Below are 23,990 nucleotides of genomic sequence, written 5' to 3'. Positions count from 1 at the left end.
CCAACCTCCGCTACAAGGTGCATATCGACCATATAGTGAGCAGATAGCGACTCCGGCGGCGATTTCCAACGAAAAATTCCAATTCCGGTGATGCTTTCTGCGAAAGCAGGAAGAAGAAGAAGATAAAGAAGAGAGCGGCTGGGTTTTTAGCGTGTTTTAGGCTTTAGGGTTTTATAAAATATAAATTCCGACCAGAAACCTGCAATTTATGCCGGAAACTTGCTAGAAACTTGGGAAGAAGAATAGCGGCTGCGTTTTTATTACATTGGAGCCTTTTTAGGGTTAAATAAGTTTATAGATTTTAACTTTTAACCCTTCTATCTTTCATTAAGTTACATTTACTCCCTAAAACTTGTAAAATTTACACAAAAAGTGTAAAATTAGTTTATCTTTAACATTTAACCCCCCCCCCCCTATTTTCACTAGGTTACATTTGGACCTTAAACTTGTATTTTTATACATAAAAAGGTATAAAATAAACATTATATATACAAAAAAATATATATACAGATAGCTATTTTTATTCTTAAATTTTTAACTACCTTATCGCTAAATACGAAATAGCGGGCGCTATTTCATCGCTATCGCGACGTAGCATACAGTTACGTTGTCGCTATTTGCTATCAATAACTATGCTACCAACATAAAAAAAGTTGCTATTTTAGTGAAAGAATGTTAAATTGCTGTTTTGCTCAAGATTTAAACAAGCCACAACTATAAAAACAGATTACACCAGCAAAGCACAAGGATTGAGTCATGCAAAGTCGGTTTTGATGTGAAAATGAAGAATCACTAAGCCTATGTTTGTCACCATTAATTATTTAGAATGCATTCAAGCAATGGTGTACCACCTCACAAAACACAAAGAATGTATGCTCTCATTTAACCAAAAACAAAACAAAATGCAGGACCTTTTCAGAATCCTGATGCTGCTCAACTTTCGAGTCTTGTTATCTCACCAGATTCTTATTCCGGCATCATATATTAAATGCAATCAGTGATGATGATGATGATGGTGATCATCTTCATCAAGCCCGTCTGGAAGTCCTCCTGGGCCCACTACCTCCAACTGCAAAACAACAAGGTATTATTAGTGTTCATCACCTCAAAAGCTATGACTCCACATAACCAAACCAAAATACATTTAAAAAAAACAAGTTTAGAAGTGGCTCAGACACAAACTGAACCTGAGCTGATTACAAACTAGAATTTCTAACCAAATAAAATATTAATGTAATTTTAAACATATATACTTTTTCAAGAAAAGCCTGTTTGGTTCCAGTTCCCGACAAGACAGAACCAAGCTTGCTTAAAGAAGCGTGAGGCGTTTAGGTACTGAAAGCCAAGGTGCAAGACGTGACGCAAGAGTTGCTTCACGTACATGCAATGTTTTAAAACCGGTTCAACCACCCGGTATACCCGGTTGAACCGCCCGATACACTCGATTAAACCGTTTTTTAGCTAAATCCGGTACGGTATAAAAACCGTATTTTAAAACATTGCGTACATGACAACCAAATGAGCTTTATGTACGCCCAAACTATGCAGTTAACGTGGTAAAATATCGGATATCAGTCAAGGACTGATATTTGAGATATAGGTTATCTCGGTGAGATATCGGTGGGATATCGGTAATTTTAATATCATGCAGAATTTATATGTATAGCATTTAACACCAATAAATCAGTGATATATCGGTTATATCGGTCAAATATCGTGATATATCGGTCAATATCGCGGACAATATCGGTACCAATATTTTACTAGGGGACCAAATGACCAATACAACCGATATATCACCGATATTAACTGCTTAGTGCCCAAAAGCTGCACCTGTTTGCATTACAAATGTACAGCCTTTCATTAGTAAACCATGCATTCCTTTCGTTGTTTTTACATACCACCCCTTTAAAGTTTAAAGACCCCAAGTTTGACCATATTTGATCCAGATGCGCTACCCCATAGCACTGAGGCAATTTCCTAACGGCTTTGTACGCCGTGCGAACCTTTTTAAAACATGGAACCAAGAACTGGTTTTGTTTGAAACTCTAGAACTGACCAGCATATAGTGGGTTTCGCCCCCTGTTTTGATGGTCCAGACCGTTGTTTGCAACTTTGCACACCTCTAGTCTATAAACATCACCACAAAATTCTTGTTGTGATGTTATTGTTTCTTGTTCTTCTATACTAGGTAGTCTTGTCACAGATGTTCAGTTAAGTAATTATTGTTTCCTAAATCATCACTGTGTCTTATCATTTCAGAGACATGTATGACGTATATAAGAATTGAAGTACACTTTTCGGTCTTATCGTTTTCTCAATGTAGATGCTTAAGCCTGGGCAGCTTTCTTAGGTTGCCATTAATGGCCTATACGCTTCCCTACCAACTTTACTAAACTATCCGTTGTAATTAACATTATCTGACTACAGAAACAAGCTTGCTATAATGAAACCCTATTGGTGCTACACGATATGTGAGTCAAAGTGTCAAACAACAATAAAATTTTAAAACCGACACCAAATACATTTTTGAGGAAGATGCAGAGAGAGAAGATGAGAATTCATATCGAGAAACGGAAAGTGAAGCAAAAGCAAAAATGAACTGAATGGAGGAGGAAGGATCGCTATATTGGCTTTAACTTACCCTAATAATGAAATGTCACAAAGCATGGAGAGGCGAGCATAAATAAGAAAGCTGTTCCCATTCTTGCAGACCAGAAGATGTGTAAATTTTGTTGATAAGACCAACTTCCCAAAATTTATATCGAGTATTTTAAGTAGAAATGTGGCATTTAAAGTTCAATGTATATAACCTTTTCTTAAGTAGAAAAGGTGATCCATGACGTACATAGTAATCAAAATGCCACATTTCTGAAAACATATGAAACAGAAATATGAACAATAAACTTGCACAAAAACCCTTACGCAACACTCACTAACCAGAAGACCTATTTAGGTAGAGCAAAACCAAAAAATCTATCCATACTGTTTTTGTAGATGAACACCAAATACTCACAGAACTTGTGGCATTTAAAGATGATAGAAATAGAAAACATATATAAGGAACAAAAAGAATTTGATTTAAATTGCACAAATTTCAAAAAGAAACAACTGAATAAAAAGTTACGCTGCAGTGCTGAACTTACCGTAAAATATTGCGAGCAAACTGGGCATTCATGTGGTTGGCCTTTCTTTAGCCAAAACCAAACAACATCATGCTCATCCTCTGTATAAAAAAAACATAATATTGGACACACAAACAGAACACTCCAATGTCCTGACCTATAAACAGGTCAGGGTGTACATTCTTATTCTTAATAACTACAAAAAAGAACTAGAATTGACTCACCGCCTTCAGCACCGGGGCAACCAACAATTCTTTGGTCATAATAAGATTTCACCACAGCAGGCGCTTCCTGCAGGCAATAAAACAACATACATGATCACAGCTTCAGCAACAGTCATAGTTATCGATAGCGAATAGCGACAAATAGCGACGAGGTACCTATATGCTATGTAGCGATAGCGACGAAATAGCGCCCGCTATTTTGTGTTTAGCGATAAGGTAGTTAAAAATTTAAGAAATAAAAAACAGGTATTTGTAATTTTAATATATATATATATATATATATATATATATATAATGTTAAAATTTTATACTTTTTACGTACAAATTTTGAAATTCAAGGACCAAATGTAAACTAGTGATGATAGAGGGGGTTAAATGTTAAAATACACAAACTAATTTACACTTTTATGTAAATTTTTACAAGTTTTAGATACTATATGAAAACTAGTGAAAAGATAGAGGGGTTAAAGGTTAAAATCCAAAAAGTTACTTAAACCTAAAAAGCAAAAACACAGAACAAACGCAGCCGCTCTTTTCTCTTCTTCTTCTTCCTGACTTCCGGTAGGTTTCCGGCAGAAACTACAGCATCGGAGCCGGAATTCATGGTCGGAATCCCGCAATAATCACGCTATGGAGTCGCTAAGTAACATATTGTGAGGTATGGTCGATTCGCTATGAAGCGCGCGATAGCGAACGCTATGTTCGCTATTGATAACTATGGCAACAGTTTAAATCTCAAAAGCACAAACAACGAACCAAGCACAAGGACTTTCAAGCTCACTTAAACTGTTATGATGCCTACTTAAAGTAATGTAAAATAAAGAAAAAATAAAATAGTATGTGCAAAACAGTAAGAATGCGGGGTTTATAATTATTTAGTAAAGCCTAGTATAAGAGATTAAGGAGGCTATGTATGGTAAGCATGTGAGCTGTGGTGAATAGGTTAAATAGTCTTCTTTTGAGAAACTGAAGGCCATGTCAGTTCGCAGTTGTCAATAGCGATCGCTACAATCGCTATAGCGAATAGCATGGCGTGTAGGCCCATGCTCGCTATATTGTCTGTAACGATAGATAGCGGCCTTTAATTTTATTTTTATTTTTTTTGTTTTTTAATACAAATAGCAATTAAACATAGCTATAAATAGCTGGAGTTTAGGTTTTTGTTAAATATACATGTAAAATAGCTTATATACCAAGGTATTTTGATAAAATATACATATATTTTTTTTCTAATGTATCGCTATTCGCTATGTAGCAAATAGGTACCTTACCGCTATTTGCCATTAACAACTATGTGTCAGTTTGTGAAACAAAGAACTGAAGAAGTATGAAAGTTGATTCACGACTAATAACTTTTATCTGGAAAGTTAGTTGTGGTCATTGTGATCAAACGATCATTATGCAAAGCTGTTTAAAAATCATATTGTTTATTTCATATTTGGTAACGCTATATTCATAGTTATTAACGGCGTTAGGCGCACCCAAAGCGCATAGGCCTCGCCTGGGACCTAGGCGCAAGGCACAAAAAAAGCATAGGCCTGAAAAAAAAGTGCACAGCAAAGAAAAATTAAAATCTAAGCAGTCAATAGCGGTGCTATAGCGGATAGCGGACCTCAGGGTGTGTAGCGGTCCAAATAGTGGTGGCCTATAGCGGTTATAGCAGTAACGGTGTTTGATTGTGTTAATTCTTAAATTAAATACTTCAAAGTTACTATTAGTATTTGATTTGCAACAGGTTTTTGATAATGGAATGATATTACTATGAATTTTGATATTACTATTAATATTTTTCAAAGATATATTTATATATATATAAAATACATAAATTATGCATGGTATAAAAATTACCGCTATATCACCGCTATACCACCGCTATAACCTATATATCATACAGCGGACCTTGACCGCTATTCGATACCGCTATAACTGCATAGATTAAAATATTTTTGTATAACCGAAAATTAATACTATTCTTCAAATAAAATTAACTAAAGCTACTATATAACATTAAATATCGTCTATTTAGTACCAAAAGTTATAAAATGCTAGTTTATTAGTGTAAAAAAGTAGTTCGTTAGATAAAAGTAGAAATCTAGCTGTAATCTTGCCGGAATTTAGAGAATTTGGCCGGAATCTGCGCATGAACCATCACATGGAGATTTAAAGCGCAATTGCCTTGACTAAAGGCGCAATTGCCTCGCTTCGCTAGGAAATTGGGCTTAGGCGCAAGAGGCAATGGCTTTTAACAACTATGGCTATATTATGGCCCTTCCTTTTTCATATAAAGTTCAATTGTAACGATAGCGTGTCCTCTTCAAAGTACATGGATTTGTTATATAGCATGACAACAAGATTCTTGGTGAACATACTATGCTAGAGCAAATATATATTTCTCACTTCTTAGAACTCATGCACATACCACATAAAAACAAGAAATAAGATTATTAAGAAAATATCACAGTAGATAAAAGAGATCATGATTCATGCTGAGTGAACAAAATAATATTTTCTAAATTTATCAAAGAGTGCCCCCAAACAAACAGGTGATGTACACATCATTTTTCTGTACATGCTGCAAAGTTTATAAAATATAAACACTCCTACCTGGCATTAAAATTAGTATTCACATGAACTCTTATAGCTGACCATGTACATTTATAGCTTGGCCTATCGCTTTCAAGAATAAAAACTTGACATCACAAACTTGCTGAACCGTTCAAGCTCATATAAACTAGACCTAATTCTAGCACATGGCCTTTGGCCTAATCGAATCGAGTCTCCCAACCAAGTGGTTAACAATTTAGCACACATCCACTACCATAGGTTTTACGCTTAAACCATTCAAAAATCAAAATATTTCGATATCTAAATTAATCATTCAACCATATTATAACAGATACTTTCATCAAAATTATATGACAAATAACTTATTTAATGCAAAACAAACCATGTAATCATTGTACTTGCCTTGGTTCCAAATGGTCCTTCAGGAAAATTGATATCCAAAATGTCCCGGCCCTAATTACACAAAACAGATACCAATCAATATCAATCTCAACATTCCAAACTAAAAAAATTCACAAATTACAAACAAAACATGAAGAAAATTAACCTGAAGCTCAGCTTCAAGCTCCTCACGCTCGTGACCAGTGGCAATAGGCATCACATCTTCCACTTTCTTCGAAACATTTCCTATATTTAATCAAAGAACAAACATACAAACCGTTAATTATCGAAACAATTTCACACACATAGAATTAAAAAGTAGAGATCTGAGGGGAGAAAAGGGACCTGAAAAGTGACGAGAGAGGACAGTGGCGGAAGGGCGGAGAGTGAGGGGAGATGGCGACGGAGTGACGATGCGATTAGGTCTGGCAATAGATCGGAGAGCTAATAGTTTGGAAGATGATCGTCTCCACATGATTATGATTTCAGGTTCTTCTTCACCGAAACGAAACCCTAGGTTTTGATCTGAATCGGCTACGGGAACTATGGAGGAACAATTCTTTTTATATGCCTGCCTGATAATGAAATGTTAAGTAGAATGAGGCCTTTGTGGGTAGAGTTGTACTTTGTCAGCTGTACTTGTACCTTTCCCTCTAATATATTAAAGTATTGTTTTTTAGGGAAAAGATGAGTAAATTGCCATTTTAGTCTCTAAGTTTTGTTCAAATTTGTTATTTTAGTCAAAATAGTTTTTTTTTTTTTGTCTCTGGGTCCCTGACTTTTCCCTTTTGTTGCCATTTTGATCACATACACTAACTTCATCCAAAAACTCCATCTTTAACCAGGGGTATTTTGAAGATTTTCATTTTAAATGTTTTCAATTGCCATTTTGATCCAATTCCAAAAAATCAAAAAAATTCGAAAAAATTCTAAAAAATCATAAAAATTCTAAAAAATCATAAAAATTCTAAAAAAATACAAAAAATCCGTTTCAGCGCGAACCGTTTCAAACCCGAACCGTTTCGAGCTGAACCGTTTCGAAGCGAACCGTTTCGACCCATACAGTTTCGACCCGAACCGTTTCGAGCTGAGCCGTTTCGACGCGAACCATTTCGACCCGAACCGTTTCGAGCTGAACCGTTTCGAGCTGAACCGTTTCGACCGGTACCGTTTCGAACTGAACCGTTTCGACGCGGACCGTTTCGAGCTGAACTGTTTCGAGCTGAACCGTTTCGAGCCGAACCGTTTCGAGCCGAACCGTTTCGAACCGAACCGTTTCGAGCCGAACCGTTTCGAGCCGAACCGTTTCGACGCGAACCGTTTCGACCCGTACCGTTTCGACCCGTACCGTTTCGAACCGAACCGTTTCGACCCGTACCGTTTCGACCCGTACCGTTTTGAGCCGAACCGTTTCGAACCGAACCGTTTCGAGATGAACCGTTTCGACGCGAACCGTTTCGACCCGTGCCGTTTCGAAACGGTTCGGGTCGAAATGGTACGGGTCGAAATGGTTCGGCTCGAAACGGTTCGGCTCGAAACGGTTCGGCTCGAAACGGTACGGGTCGAAACGGTACGGGTCGAAACGGTACGCGTCGAAACGGTACGGGTCAAAACGGTTCGGGTCGAAACGGTATGGGTCGAAACCGTTCGCGTCGAAACCGTTCGGCTCGAAACGGTTCGGGTCGAAACGGTACGGGTCGAAACGGTTCGCGTCGAAACGGTTCAGCTCGAAACGGTTCGGGTTCGAAACGGTTCGCGCCGAAACGGATTTTTTGAATTTTTTAGAATTTTTATGATTTTTTAGAATTTTTTTGATTTTTTGGAATTTTTTTATTTTTTGGAATTGGATCAATATGGCAATTGAAAACATTTAAAATGAAAATACCTAAAATACCCCCTGTTAAAGATGGAGTTTTTGAATGGAGTTAGTGTATGTGATCAAAATGGCAACAAAATGGAAAAGTCAGGGACCCAGAGGCAAAAAAAAAACTATTTGGACTAAAATGGCAAATTTGGACAAAACTAAGGGACTAAAATGGCAATTTACTCGGGAAAAGATCAAATAGGAAATTTATTTTTGCTAGCAAGTGTAGGAAGTAATAGGATTAGGACATGTGGCAACATTTAAAATAAAGAAAAATGGTTTGACACAGATTGTTCGTTTAACCCACAAGATTGTGGATCAGGAGGTAGAGAGTAACTCGTTACCACCGCGTGTTTCAACCACTACTGCTGCTGCACCCACTGCCACTGCGTCCGCTAATGATAACAAAAGGAAGTGGGGTGACTATGATAAAGCCTCTAGCGCAAGTCAGACACAGAAAAGACCAGATAATAACAACAACCGCAGCATCAGCCAGTCGTCTTCTGTCAATCAAGGCCAAGGGGGTAGCCAAAGTCAGGGTCAGTATGCGGGGAGGAAGCCACGGTGCAACAAGTGTGGCTATCATCATTTCGGGCCGTGTGGTCGGATATGTAACAGGTGTGGTAAGGCGGGCCATGAGGCCAGGGATTGTAGGGCCCCACAGTCCAAACACCAGCAGCAACAGAACCAGCAGAACCAGAGACAGCAGGGACAACCACCCCAGCAGAATCAGGGCTTCAGGAAGGGGTGCTATCAGTGTGGTGACGAGGGTCACTTTAAGCGGGATTGCCCTCAACTAAACCAGAACGCTAATGACAACAACCGCCCGAATAATAACAATGCTGGGAACAACAACAACAATGGCAACAATGGGGGTAATGGTGCTCGGGGCAGGGTGTTTCAGCTTGGGGCAGGGGATGCTAGGAATGACGGCAATGTTGTCACCGGTACGTTTCCTGTAAACAATCATATTGCTTCTGTGTTATTTGATTCTGGTGCCGATTGGAGTTATGTGTCCATAGAATTTAGTCGACGATTGGGGATAACCCTAACACCTTTAGAAGTTAAACAAGTAGTAGAACTAGCAGATGGTAAGACGATAGAAGCCTCGCATGTCCTTTTCGGGTGCAAATTAGACCTCGTGGGTCAAGTGTTTGATATTGATCTCCTTCCCGTTACGCTCGGTAGTTTCGATATAGTGGTAGGCATGGATTGGTTGTCTAAGCACCAAGCGGAAATTTTGTGTAAGGAGAAGGTTGTGCGTATTCCTCTCCCCGATGGGGAGTCATTATTAGTTCAAGGGCATCGTAGTGGGACGATGGTTGGTATCATCTTGGCCATGCATGCGCAGAAGTATCTACAAAAGGGGTATCCGGCAATGTTAGCGTTAGTTACCAACGCTCAGTCTGAAGAGAGAAAGATCGAGGATCTACCAGTGGTGCGAGAATTCGCTGATGTGTTTCCAGAGGAGCTACCAGGGTTACCTCCTCACCGTCAAGTAGAATTTCAGGTTGATCTGGCGCCGGGAGCGGCCCCAATTGCTCGAGCTCCATACCGGTTGGCCCCTGGGGAGTTACAGGAATTGTCTAATCAGCTACAGGAATTATTGGATAGAGGTTTCATTCGACCCAGTTCTTCGCCTTGGGGAGCCCCAGTTCTGTTTGTAAAGAAGAAAGACGGGTCATTCCGTATGTGTATCGATTATCGAGAGCTCAACAAGGTAACCATTAAGAACCGCTATCCGTTACCACGCATCGATGACTTGTTTGACCAGTTACAAGGGTCAAGTTTCTATTCGAAGATCGACTTAAGATCGGGTTATCATCAGGTGCGGGTTAGGGAGGAAGATGTTCCCAAGACTGCTTTTCGAACGCGCTACGGACACTACGAGTTTTTGGTTATGCCGTTTGGGTTGACAAATGCACCAACGGTCTTCATGGATCTCATGAACCGCGTATGTAAGCCATATCTCGACGAGTTTGTTATAGTGTTTATTGACGACATCCTGGTTTATTCAAAGAACAAGGAGGATCACGAGCGTCACCTACGTCTCATCTTGGAACTTTTGAGAAAGGAACAGCTGTATGCGAAGTTTTCTAAGTGCGATTTTTGGATTCGAGAAGTACATTTCCTTGGCCACGTTGTTAACGAAAAAGGGATACATGTGGATCCTGCAAAAGTAGATGCGGTTAAGAATTGGGCGGCGCCAAAGACTCCCTCTGAGGTGCGACAATTTCTGGGTCTCGCGGGATATTATCGGAGGTTCATTAAGGATTTTTCGAAGATCGCGCAACCCCTCACCTCGCTGACACAGAAGAACACGGCATACTGTTGGGGAACGAAACAGGAAGAGGCTTTCCAATTGCTAAAACAGAAGCTTTGCAGTGCACCGATCTTGTCTTTACCAGAGGGTACCGAGGATTTTGTGGTATATTGTGATGCGTCGATTCAGGGTCTCGGTTGTGTGTTGATGCAACGAGAGAAGGTGATAGCCTATGCTTCGCGACAGTTGAAGGTCCACGAGAAAAACTACACGACACACGACTTGGAGTTAGGGGCTGTGGTATTTGCGTTGAAGATCTGGAGGCACTATCTGTACGGTACCAAATGCACCATCTACACCGACCATAGGAGTCTTCAGCATATCTTCGACCAGAAAGAATTGAATATGCGACAACGGCGATGGGTTGAACTATTGAATGATTATGAATGTGCCATCAAGTATCATCCGGGCAAGGCGAACGTCGTAGCTGACGCCCTCAGCAGAAAGAATAGTGCACCTAGGCATGTACGAGCATTGCAACTCACGATCCAGTCCAATCTTCCTTCCCAGATACGAGACGCTCAGTTAGAAGCGTTGAAACCAGAGAACGTTCGAGCTGAAGCTTTACGCGGCTCAAGGCAACGATTAGAACGAAAGGGAGACGGTGCTTACTACGTAACCGGACGCATCTGGGTCCCACTCTTTGGCAACTTACGAGAACTTGTAATGGAGGAGGCACATAAGTCACGTTACTCCGTACATCCTGGATCAGATAAGATGTACCACGACTTGAGAACTACATACTGGTGGCCTAGCATGAAAGCTCACATAGCAACCTACGTCAGCAAATGTTTGACTTGTGCTAAAGTCAAAGCGGAACATCAAAAGCCCTCGGGTCTACTGCAGCAACCAGAGATACCCACATGGAAGTGGGAATAGATCGCCATGGATTTCGTGACAGGGTTACCTCGAACTCAGGCTGGGAACGATACCATTTGGGTGATTGTCGACCGTCTCACGAAATCAGCGCATTTTCTGGCAATCAAAGAAACAGACAAGTTTTCGCAGCTGGCAGCGATCTACCTTAAGGAGGTAGTTTCTAGGCACGGGGTACCAACTTCTATCATTTCGGACCGAGATCCACGTTTCACTTCTGATCTTTGGAGATCAATGCATAAGTCGTTCGGTTCACAACTCGACATGAGTACCGCTTATCACCCGCAGACGGATGGTCAAAGCGAGCGCACCATCCAGACACTTGAAGACATGCTACGGGCATGTGTGATCGATTTTGGGAAAGGATGGGAGAAGCACTTACCGTTGATAGAATTCTCCGACAACAACAGTTACCACACAAGTATATAGGCAGCTCCGTTTGAAGCGCTGTACGGACGGAAATGCCGTTCACATCTCTGTTGGCTTGAGGTGGGTGATAGTCAGATCACAGGCCCTGAGCTCGTGCTTGAGACATCAGAAAACATTGTGCAGATCCGAAACCGTATGGCCACAGCTCGCGATCGCCAGAAAAGCTACGCTGACAAGCGTAGTAAACTGTTGGAATTCGAAGTTAATGATCGCGTCATGTTAAAGGTCTCACCCTGGAAGGGTGTGGTGCGTTTTGGGAAACGCGGCAAACTAAACCCTCGTTATGTGGGACCATGCAAAATTCTGGAACGAATTGGAAAGGTGGCCTACAGGTTGGAGTTACCTGCGGAGTTGGGTAATGTCCATGATGTGTTTCACGTATCGCAGTTAAAGAAGTGTTTGGCTGATGAAACACTAGTTGTACCATTTCAAGAGCTGAAAATAGACGACAAGTTGCAGTTTGTCGAAGAACCAATTGAGATTATGGATCGGGAGGTCAAAGTTCGTAAGCATAGCCGTATACCCATTGTGAGAGTTCGTTGGAACTCGAGACGTGGTCCGGAGTTCACGTGGGAACGCGAGGACCAAATGAAACTTAAGTATCCACATTTGTTTCCCAAAGACAAGACCAAGCCTGGCAGTTCTAGACCTTGTGTAACTAGTGAATTTCGGGACGAAATTCCCATTCAAGTTGGGGATGATGTGACACCCGTGGAAAATGCACAGTCATCCTGACTAGCATCGCATCGTATTGCGGATGGCTTATCAAATTTCGGGACGAAATTTCTTTCAAGTTGGGGATGATGTGACAACTCGAGTTTTCGACCTTCACTTTCGCATTAAATGCACGTTGACTTTGACTGATTAGTTGTTTGACTTATTGACTTGTAACGTACACATTGTGATATGATGGAAGGTATTGTGAGTATTACATGTTTATGTGCTAATGATATTATGTGAACCTGTTAGTACACACTCGAACTAGTTAAGTCTTGTATAACCTTCACAAATCAACCTGACTAAACAGAATTGCATAGTCATAAGCATGCTCGACGAATCGAGTGTGATTCGCCATAAGACATCTCGACGAAACAAAAGCTTGTTTCGCCAAACACTCTTCGACGAAACAAGAGTGTGATTCGTCAACCATAGCTCGACGAAACAGGATTTGTTTCGCCGAGCCCAGTTTCGCCAAAGCCCATAACGTTAATTAGAGTATATTAGCGTGAAACGAATTCTGCTTCACATCGATAGCAACCAGAAAACCCTAGAACTCCTTCCCAAGTGTGACGGCAGCCGTGTGTATTCCTCAGGCCTTCGAACGATTAAACAATCATTCCATTCATCTCGGTTAGTTGTTTGTATTTTAATTCTGTTCATGATTACCTGACTACGTGACTTGCGTTTATGTTTATGTTTGATTCCTGGAACGGACATGCGTATGATGATCTTGGTTTGGTATTGCATGATTAATCGGTTACGTAATCTTGTGCGAAACATGATGATTAATTTGGGGATCCTAATAAACTGTTCAGAATGATATGATTATGTGATAAGTGGAACTAGAATTTAGTGATGCTCATGTCGGTTTATTGCTTGTAATCTGGTTAATGTAATACGGATCAAATGCGGGCTAAATGTCATGAATCTACTTATGTTTTGGATAACTTGCGAATCATGTTTTGATTAGATGATGATTGTATGAGGAATGACTTCTGTATGATTACGGTTTGATGATTGACGGCAACTAGGGTTTTTGAAACTGTAACTGATTATTGACGTAACTGACATCTTTACGAAACGGAATCTTTGGCGAAACAGAAAGGGGTGTTTCGCCAAGGGGTAAATGACGAAACAGGATTGTGTTTCGTCAAGGGAAGTGACGAAACAGAACTGTGTTTCGTCAACGGGTTGAACGACGAAACAGAATGTGTTTCGCCAATTCTGTGTTTCGCCGACTTAGATAAATTGCACCGTAACTGGAGTTAACCCTGTTAGAAGTTAACTGAGATAATTAACTGTTGTTAAGTATAAATCAATACTCGTATGATCATGAATACGTGCAATGTGATACTCGGTGCTTATTGATGCGATGTTCACTATGATTACACTTACGTGCCAACTTCGTGGTTATAAACTGATTATGTATACGTGCCTACCTTAGGACCTGACTGATTTCGTGTGAGCAAGTAGTTAATCTTACCGAGCAAACCAAGGTGAGTTCACTGCATTTCTCAAGCATGCGTCCCGGTGGTTTGGGACAACTAGTAAACATTTGGAAGGGAATCTTGGGTAAACAGTTAAATCGGGTTTTGATTATTGAACATGGAATCAATCATTATTGGTTTGCCTGTAGGGCAATGGGGTAATTAGTTGATAGCGCTATTAGGTTTGATACCTCGCACCGGGCCGTAAGGACGGGCGCGAACTAATTATCTGGGCATCATTACCAATGCTTGGTTAGGGGCATTGGGGACTGGACACACTTCCAGGTTATTAAGGGACACACTTCCCGGATACATATGGGCACACTCCCTAGGGTATCTCAACAAGTCATAAACAGCATCATATCACAACGTTGAATTGGCTTAACATACGTCTGGTAACAAAACACGTTAACAAAACCTTGAACTCACCAGCGTCGTCTGACACACTTGTCTGCATGCTTGCAGGTCATTAGAATTCGTGACGTGGACTTGCTATCTGGGAGTGCTGGAGTGGTCATGGATCGAGGCTCTTGGATTAACATATATGTGATACATTGGTTTTGAGCATTAATATGAAACAATTGTTAAACGATTTATTACATGCTTCCGCTATACAACTTTTTGGGAATAATATTATGGTTGAAATTTGCTATTGGTATTTAATAACATGTTATGTTTAAATATTTACCATTGGTTCGATGTGATTGGTGGCTCGGACTCTGATGCGTAACACGCCTCGCGGAGTTCCCGCAGGTGGTATTTTGGGGTGTTACAACTTTAGTACGTGACTGCTGACCAGCTCCATCGTCATAACCATGACTCTGAAACAGCCTGTGGTTTTTATTAAATTTCGCCACCGAGACACTCACTTTTGCTTCAAAGATTTTTACCTTGTTCATGGCTTGCAGTGTTGTCATCACGTCATGCACACCCTCGTATCGAACAAAACCGAAGTGATTACCTCTGGAGTCTTTTTTTCGTGCCACATACGCGTCCTTTAACACACCATACGATGTTACCTACTTCCCCTCGAGGTAATGCTTAGGGAGACCTTGGTTGTGGAAACTCCCCATCACCCTACCCAAGAAGAAGCAGACCCCGATAGCGAATGGAATTGATAGAGAATCAAGATATAATGAGAGGTATAGATAGCCACAAGCAATATGCAGACCCAAACACACCTCCACTCGATATCCCAACTTCCACTCTTCGTCGAGCTACCGGCGGTCTCTCTTCCACCAAAGAAACAAGGAAAGAACACAGATAACCGAATCCCGCCAGGCGAATGGGAGTATCAGTGGATCGGGTTAGGATGAAAGGTCAGCCGGAAGAGCAACCTTGCACGCTAACCCAACAGACCTAGCTCCGTCGAGCCCCCGACGATCGGTATTCTAGATAATTTTTTTTTGTATTTAATTGGATAACTGACAAATCATTGCTATATCATTGTGTCACCAGCAAAACCATCTGATCATAACTATCTCCGGTAGTAATAATGCCTATATACTAATTCAGAAGGAAATATAATAAATATAGGAAAAACTCCCTTATGTATCTAAACGTGTTAAGTATTTCTTCGTATACATATTTTTTATTAAATCTTTAGAGATAACATTAAGGTAACTATTTTCTGAAGAGTAGATGACAAGATAACTAGCCGTCATGTAGTATGTTCAGTCAAACTTAACCCAATAGTTAATTCAGGTTTGTGTGTTCAAGTTGAGCTCAAATAATACTATGTTACACACTCTAAGTTTATATAATTATATTATGTGTGAAAATATATGTAAGACGCTAGGTCCAAAGATTTTTAACTCGGTCGAGTTATGTGATCTAAATTTAGGAGTTTCATGAAATACAATAAAGAATTTGTTAGAAGTTAGCTCATTAATATGTAGAATGTTCCACTCATTATTAACTAAGTCACGTTGTGTGTGTTTCCACAATATTCAACAACTCTAAACACAATATTATCGTGATGTAGGAATGCTTTAAATATCAATGAGCTATCAAAATTGACGTGAGGTTGATCTTTGTATATTTTTGATAAATCTTTGTGAGATATGTGTTATATATAACTAATTAACTATATATTAAAGTTTATCGACGTTGAATAGTAAAACAAAAAGTTTCTTCTCCAATTGAGATTCCCCACACTTGCAACACCTGCTCTTGCCACTTCCTACTACTTTCTACAAAATATGGCTTCTCTGAACCTTCGCTACATCCTTCTTTATACAACACCTCCTGCTTACCTTGTTCGATTGTTTTCTTTTCCTTTTCTATTGTTTGTGTCAAAATGGAAGGTGTCATCCAAACCAAAGGGCTTTTAAACCTCCAATTTCTTCCTCCCATCAAACCCTCAAATCAGATTCTTTCTCAACAAAATCCCATAACAATCTCTCAGACAAAGAATCAATCTGGTTCGTGGTTTCGATGTTTTGTCTAAGCAAGCCCTTTTATATACTGTAATTCTTCCATTTATCAGGTTTTTAGGGTTTTTCAGGTTAGTTTTGTATCCACTTAACAATTATTTTCAACCAATTACACTTGTCGATAAGCTTCTTGCTTTTAGGGACCTTAGTTTTTTGGACCGTTCACGATTGTGAGAACTTGAAGTTTTTGTTTGCTTTATGTGATGGCTGAGCTTTGAGGTAGTGTCATGGTTTCAGCTTTGTTTTGCAGATTTGCTAATCAGGTATGATGGTTTTATTCTGTTTTTAAGTGTTTATATTCCTTGATACTAACATCGAATGGAGGATTTTAACATAAGTTTGTTTTTTTTATTGTGGATGAAGTATGAATTTAATTGAGTTAAGTGTTTCGGGCCACAAATTTGTTGTAATTGAGGTTTAAATTTTTAGATGTGTTTGGGTGAATTTGATTTTATTTAAGTTTTATAGGCCATAAGTTTGGTGTATATCTCTTTATTTTCGAGTACCCCTTGGGAGTTAATGAACGATATTGAACGTATTAATGAAGGGTTTGTATTTGGAAGAGAAAATGTTACCAATTTTTGTCATTTTCACTATTTTATATAGTTGTTGGAGCTACACTGATTCAGTATGTGGAAGAACCAATGATATAATTTAAACTATACATATCTATATACTATATAATAAAAGAAACCATTTGAGGGACACTTATCATCATATTAGACCATGTCTTATATATAATTATTATTTTAGTTTAATCTTTTCTAATTAATTATAGATAATTCTCCTATTAAATATTATTTAGTTTAATATCTTATGGATAATTATTATTTAGTTTAATATCCTTCTCATTTATAATATTATTTATTTGAATTAATTATTACTTTTATATTTATATAATTTACTTCAAATTCAAACTTAGTTATCTAATTTGATCTTAACTATATATTTGAACGTTTTGTTTACTTTGGTATCAAATAGATTTTACGAAAATTAAAATAAAACTAACTAATTGTAGGATTCTTGTGTATTTGACGATGTTTGCTAAATGTGCAGTGTTGGCTCAAATTCTGTTGAATAAACAGTGAGATGTTGGCTTGGTGGATGGGTTGGCAGTTGTTGTGGATGCTCCTTTTTGTTTCATCTTGTTCCGATTCTAGCCTTATGTTTCAGGGGAGTTTTCGTGTTCCCGCCTTCCTTTATTATTGAATTCGCAATTCCTTTGCTTATTCAATTTTTTGTTGTACATCGAGGGCGATGTACAATTCAAGTGTGGGGAGGTGGTTTATCACTTGAGCTTTGTTGTCAAAATAAAAATAATAATAATAATAATAATGCAAAGCTCTCTTTTAACATTTTTTTGGCATACAAATCAAATCAACATAAGTATCTAAATAAGCACCAAAATTTTTGATAAATAAATTGGGTTAGCGCAAAAAGGGGTTCACTCGTGTAAGGAAAAACCGTCAAGTAATATGTTTTTTGTATAAAATTGAGCATGAGAAATCAAGCGATTGACCTACTTGTTTGCCTTGCATATTTACCCAATACGCCCATTTCCGTGAGTTATTTTTGAGCCTTATAGCTTTAGGATTATTTTTGCTCATGTTTTTGCGGGCAAAGATTGAGTGTGCCGGATAACTTTTGCGATTTAGAACTTGTGTTAGGTATACATTTCGAGGCCACAAAGCGAGAATACAAGCATAGAAATGATTGAGGCATTAGGAAACCTTTTCATTTTAGCCATTTTCATTCACCTCCTTACCCAAATTATTCCCCCAGTCAAACCAATTTGAGCCTTTCCCGTTCGTTTCTTGAAACCCCCAAAACATTAGCCACTTAGCCAAATTAGCCTTTTATATTTTTAACCCATTTTTGGTTGGAAGCCCGGTTCGGTTAATGATTAACTTGTAGCTTTTGTATAGTTTCTTCTTAGTTTTTATATCCCTCATGATCAAGAGTTTTTAGCTAAGTAGACGTACTTAGTTCTCTCTAAAGCATGGGTTATAAAAAAAACCCAAAGAAATATAGTTGAAAAAGCCTTGTCAAATGGCTTTGTTAGAGCAATTTTGGGAGTAGAAAAAGAAATATTTGTTGGTTAGCTCTCGGTTAGTTATCTTATAGTTGTATAGTTCTATTTTTCTTATGTTTTTAGTTAGTCAAACCGTCGGGTTACAACCGTTTTAGCCACTTTTCAAAATCCACTTCCACACCCTTAACCCAAGCCAAGTTACAACCCAATCAAGACCTCATGATTTATGCTATATTTTTGCCGAGTGATTAGATTTGATCCTTCCACAAGCTTATGATATCGCATGGTTATCGTCTTGGCATCGAGTGTTCTAAACATACTCCACAAATTGTATGTGCACCTATATTTAGCCGAGTGTGTGTGAACATTGTGAGGATGCTTGGTGAATTTGTAGGGATTTCTAAGATGGACCATTGCTCATAAACATATTTTACATATTTCTTTTCGGTTCTTTCTTTATATCGAGCACCCCCTTGATTGTTTTGACCCAAGTTATTTGTTTGTGCTTATGAAATGCTAGTTGAGATGATTGCCATTTAGAGAGTTTCGTTGATTTTAGTTTGCTTGAGGACAAGCAAAGTTCAAGTGTGGGGATGTTTGATGTATAAGAATTTATACATCTTTTAAACGTCAAATACGCCCCGTTTATGCGAAAACTCTTTGTATTTTCATTGATTTTGGTACTCATTTGAGTTGTTTGTGAAAATACAGGTCCGGGCTTCGGCCCGGTGATGAAACGAAGGCTTTTGGAGCAAAATGGAGCGAAAATGATGCATTCCAGCAAACTGCCAGATACGGCAATACCGTGCCATACACTGGCACGACCGTGCCAAGCCTTCCGACATCGGCACTCTCAGCCAGCACTAGCATCCAACAGCCAAACCATCGAAATCCGGGGATGCACGACCGTGCCAACCACTGGCACGACCGTGCCAGGTCAATTTCAGCCCCAGATCATCTTGTTTCCGAGATCGACTCGATCACAGCCGAGCACTATCGGCTCGCACGACCAGGCCATGCCCGAGCACGGTCGTGCTACCTCGGGAACTTTTGAGCGCGAATTTTCCCAAAATGGTAGCATACTTGGTCAACATTCAAGAAAGTGGGTCTGACACTTGCCAAGCACGACCGTGCCAAAAGGTGGCATGGTAGTGCCAAACGCCCAGAGTTTAAATACGAGTTCTAAGCTCATTTGCAGGAGAGTTGGAGCATTTTGGTGACTTTTTCTCTCAAGAATCTGGTCTTGGAAGCTTGTTGGAGCCAAGAGGAAGCCTTGAAGAGGACTAAATCACTTGAAGATCTACTCAGACACCATTTTAATCTTGTCTTTAACTTGGTTAGCTTACTACATTATGAACAATTTATGTTTCTTTGCATTTGATTTGGTAGCCATGAGCCTTATGGGCTAAACATTTGAGTTGTCTAAACTTTGTTGAAGCTAATGAATATGTGATAACATGGAAGTAGATGTGATGATTGTTCTTGTTAATCTTCATGTTGACATTTAATCTTGTTCTTGGAGTTCTTGTACATGCTTAAAGTTCTTGTTCTTGAATGTTTGCTCATAAGTATTTACATGTTGTGTTGGAAAGCCCATGTAGAGATTATGATTATTGAATCTTGTTAACTTATTAGTATGATTCATAGCTTGAAACTAGGAATGGTGATTGCTAATGTGATTGAATGATGATTTGAGCATGTGTATGAATTCTTGCATCTAGATTTGGAAAGATCAAAAGTATGTTTATATGGATTCTATAGTTTGTGTTCATGTTAGTTTGATGATTTAGGCCAAAATTGTTAGCTAGCATGACCATGCTTGTGGTTCATATCAAGAATATGATGATAGTGCCAACTACTTGAAACCAAGTTAGGGTGATTAGTGTGTTGTTCATATTAGTTTTCCCTAATTTGTAGAGTTAGGAGTTTTGACAAACAAATAACTCATGATTAAAGGTTAACATCAACTTAGCAAGTGAGCTTAAAAGAATAATTTTTAGGTGATTAGAATGTTAATTCATTTTTAGTTTTCCTAAGAATTATAGACTAGGAAGCTTTGATTGGGGACTTAGTCAAATTTTAGAGTTTGCATCATTACAAAACCTTCCACCTTGTTGTCATATGTTTGTTAGTGGAGACTTAGTTTAGGCAACCCTTTCTTAGATATTGTTCTTTGTTAGAATTCTTAGTAGTTTATTTATTTGCATGCTAGTTTAGAAAAAAATCAACCCAATCATTTGAAAAGGCTTTAAAGTAACAAAAGTTTAGTATCGAGACACCGTATCCACGGATTGATATCCGGTTCTTACCGATTAGCTATATTACTACCCGACGGGTACACTTGCCCTTTTGTGTGTGTAGTTAGTTTCTAGGTGAAAAACCATTTTTAAAACTAAATTTGTGTGAAGAAAAACTCAATTAAAAATATATTTAATTCACGCACATCAAGTTTTGTTGCCGGAGATGCGGTCTTCTTGAAAACGATTCGAGTTACTTATTTAGCCACTTGTGAAAATTGTATAAAGTTTTTGTTTACTTGTTTTATTTGCCTTTGCTTGAGTATTTGAAAAAAAAATGATTATTTGCTAGTTGTTTTTGTTTTTGTATATATATAGTGCATTGTGCTCCTCCTTATTCCCTACAGGCCGTGCATCTCCTCAACCCCCGCTGCTGATATCGTTGAGCCTTCATCGGAGCCGGAGCGTGATCTTCGCCGGAGACTGCGGGAGCGGTTCCGCGTGGTAGCCGAGGCGATCGAGGTAGACGCGGGAGGAGACGACACATTCTACGAGGTTCAAGTCGACATGGCGGACGCGAAAGAGAATAGGATCTTGAATGAAATTGGAAAACCGTCACTCGATGGTTTGCCTGCGAGCATCAATGCACCGACAATCGACAATAATAATTTCGAGATCAAGGCTGGCACCATATCAATGTTGCAGAATGCGGTGCAGTTTTATGGCAAGGATCACGAGGATCCTAGTGTTCACATCGCGGGGTTTCTAGAGGTTTGTGCCACATTTAGGATTCGTGATGCATCACCGGATGCTATCCGCCTTCGACTCTTTCCGTTTTCTTTACGGGATGGAGTCAAGGAGTGGCTTCTTTCACTTCCAGCTGGATCTATCACTACATGGAATCAATTAGCTGAGAAGTTCCTTCAGAAATATTTCCCTCCAGAGAAAACTGTTCGGTTGAGAATCAAGATTCTGAACTTTCGTTAGGACGAGGACGAGTCCCTTTACGAGGCATGGGAGCATTTTAAAGAGCTTATGAGAAAGGTCCCACATCACGGGTTGCTTAAGTGGCAACAATGTCAGATCTTCTACCATGGTTTGGACAGTCAGGGACAGATGATGGTTGATACATACTCGGGTGGTGATATCGGCACGAAAAATGCCACCGAGGCATTTGAGATTCTTGAAAAGTCTGCCGCGAAAAACCGGACGCAACAGCCCCCGAGGGGAAAGAGTTCTCGGCAAGGAGTTCATCATGTGGACGACTACACAGCCATGACAGCACGTATGGATGCCTTATCTTCGAAATTTGATCGAGTGATGGAAATGCACTCGAGAGGTTCTTCGAGTGGGGGAGCATATCATGTAGGTGATTTACCGACGGGGGAGATGTCACACGAGCATGTTGATTTCATGGGAAACCAATACCGTCCTCAAAACAATCCCTACAGCAATACTTATAATCCGGGATGGAAGAATCATCCAAACTTTAGTTGGAAGCCCGATGCTTCTAACCAGCATCCACCCGGATTTGCTCCACGTCCCACAGCTCCAGCTCTGGAGCATATGGTCCACCTCGACCTCAGCAGGCACCTTCCTCTAGTGATCCTAGTGTGCATGATATTCTTAGTCAAATCTTAGCTGGTCAAAACACTCAAAAGGTAGAGAATGAGAAGCGTTTTAAGGAGTATGACGGTCGTTTCACGAGGCACGAGAGTGAGTTTAGAAGCCAAAAGGCTTCCATGTAGGCCATTGAGAACCAAGTCGGCCAGATTGCCAAGATGTTGTCTGAGAGACAACAGGGGGGCCTTCCCAGTGGCGGAGCCACACTTTGAACAACGGTGTCGTCCGACACCATTGAATTTTGTGTAGCAAATACAACGTATAATAGGAAAAATTCATGCGACACCATTGTTTTTTACGAGCGACACCATTGTGTTTTTACAAACGAGACCATTGTTTTGTTTTCTTCTAAAATAATTACATAATAAACTAATTTATATTTCAAGAATTAAGCCCGGTTACTTGAATTTAATTAGTATACTTTAAATCATTAAAGATCCATGCTTAATTTTTATTTGAGTTAATTATTGTTTTCGTCCCTGTGGTTTGTCAAAAATCACTATTTCATCCCATTAGTTTAAAAATTGTGATTTCGGTCCATTAGTTTAAAAATTGTGATTTCAGTCCCTGTGGTTTCACTTTCGTAACCATTTCAGTCCATCTCGTAACCATTTTAGTCCCTCTACTTAACAGAATAATGGATTGAAATGGTTACGAAAGTGAAACCAAAAGGACTGAAATGGTTACGAAAGTGAAACCACAGGGACTGAAATCACAATTTTTAAACTAATGGACTGAAATAGTGATTTTTAACAAACCATAGGGACGAAAACAGTAATTAACTCTTTTTATTTTTTCTAATCCAGTAAGCATTATAGCCCTATGTCTAATTAGTTTTGTTCAATTGTTTAACCTAACAAGATATTTGATGATCATTTGAATGATGCGTGCACTTGTTTATTGTAATGAAAAAGTGGTTTTTCTCAAGTTGCCATTGAAAACATTATGAATCATTTTCAAAACATGAAAAGGCGTACAGAGCAACTATTAAATGCATTTTATTACATATTTCAAATGACTTTGTAATTTTATTATGTGTTGTAATTCAATGACATTGTACTTTTACTGTGATATTTGCTTTTATTATGTAATTTGACCCGACTAGATCCGAACCGATCCAAAAAAGTTCGACTCCGGGTTACCATAAACCGGGGTATCCATAAAAAATGACACCATAAGAAAAAATTTCTGGCTCCGCCACTAGGCCTTCCGAGCAACACAGAGCCTAATATAAATGCTACTGCAAAGGCCATCACGTTGAGAAGCGGCAAGACCGCTCAAGCTATCCCTCCGGCTGTTCCAGAAAAGCCAGTCGATGACGATGAGGTTGATGAGGAAATTGAGGCTGAGTCTCCGGGTGAAGTGCAACAGAGGCGAGTCCCAGCAAGTACCGCACGACCCAAGGAGCCAGTGAGAGAGTATGTCCCTCCCAATAATATTATAATAGAATTTGGAAGGCTAGGGCTGTTTGACGCAGGAAGGAAAAAGTGGGGCCCAAGGAAAGAAAAGAATATATACATACTAATTCGCAAAGGGGTAGGATCATCATTAAAAAAACCCTACGGTAACGCATACAAGGAGACAAAATTTGGGAGCACATCAGGAACAAAATTTTGGTGTTTCGAAGAAAGAGAAGAATCAGGATTGAAGGTTTTAGCAAAAAGTTTAT

The 23,990-nt window shown here is 39.4% G+C and overlaps 1 protein-coding gene and 1 long non-coding RNA gene across 2 annotated transcripts; one reads left to right on the top strand and one right to left on the bottom strand.

The window, feature by feature from the left end:
- Window positions 1-675: 675 nt before the first annotated feature.
- On the bottom strand, window positions 676-6,869 carry LOC110885839 (cytochrome c oxidase subunit 5b-1, mitochondrial). Its single transcript, XM_022133560.2, has 6 exons — window positions 6,641-6,869; window positions 6,462-6,541; window positions 6,317-6,367; window positions 3,350-3,416; window positions 3,147-3,226; window positions 676-1,069 (listed from the first exon to the last, which is right to left on the bottom strand). The coding sequence occupies exons 1-6, from the start codon at window positions 6,768-6,770 to the stop codon at window positions 995-997; spliced, it is 483 nt and encodes a 160-aa protein (XP_021989252.1). The 5' UTR covers window positions 6,771-6,869; the 3' UTR covers window positions 676-994.
- A 9,160-nt stretch (window positions 6,870-16,029) lies between these two features.
- On the top strand, window positions 16,030-19,973 carry LOC110885840. Its single transcript, XR_002562465.2, has 3 exons — window positions 16,030-16,500; window positions 16,570-16,692; window positions 17,486-19,973. It is a non-coding gene; the product is annotated as an uncharacterized LOC110885840 (long non-coding RNA).
- The last annotated feature ends 4,017 nt before the right edge of the window (window positions 19,974-23,990 follow it).

The sequence above is a fragment of the Helianthus annuus genome, chromosome 10, assembly GCF_002127325.2.
Source record: "Helianthus annuus cultivar XRQ/B chromosome 10, HanXRQr2.0-SUNRISE, whole genome shotgun sequence".
NCBI lineage: Eukaryota > Viridiplantae > Streptophyta > Magnoliopsida > Asterales > Asteraceae > Helianthus > Helianthus annuus.
This window is presented reverse-complemented; position numbering and strand designations above follow the sequence as displayed.

What these genes read in the sequence shown, in the direction of transcription:
- LOC110885839 (XM_022133560.2), bottom strand. Translation starts at nt 6,770, where the DNA reads ATGTGGAGACGATCATCTTCCAAACTATTAGCTCTCCGATCTATTGCC. An exon ending in AAGGACCATTTGGAACCAAG is followed by an intron (nt 3,417 to 6,316) that starts GCAAGTACAATG and finishes TATTGCCTGCAG; the next exon opens with GAAGCGCCTGCTGTGGTGAA. An exon ending in TTGCCCCGGTGCTGAAGGCG is followed by an intron (nt 3,227 to 3,349) that starts GTGAGTCAATTC and finishes TTTTTTATACAG; the next exon opens with AGGATGAGCATGATGTTGTT.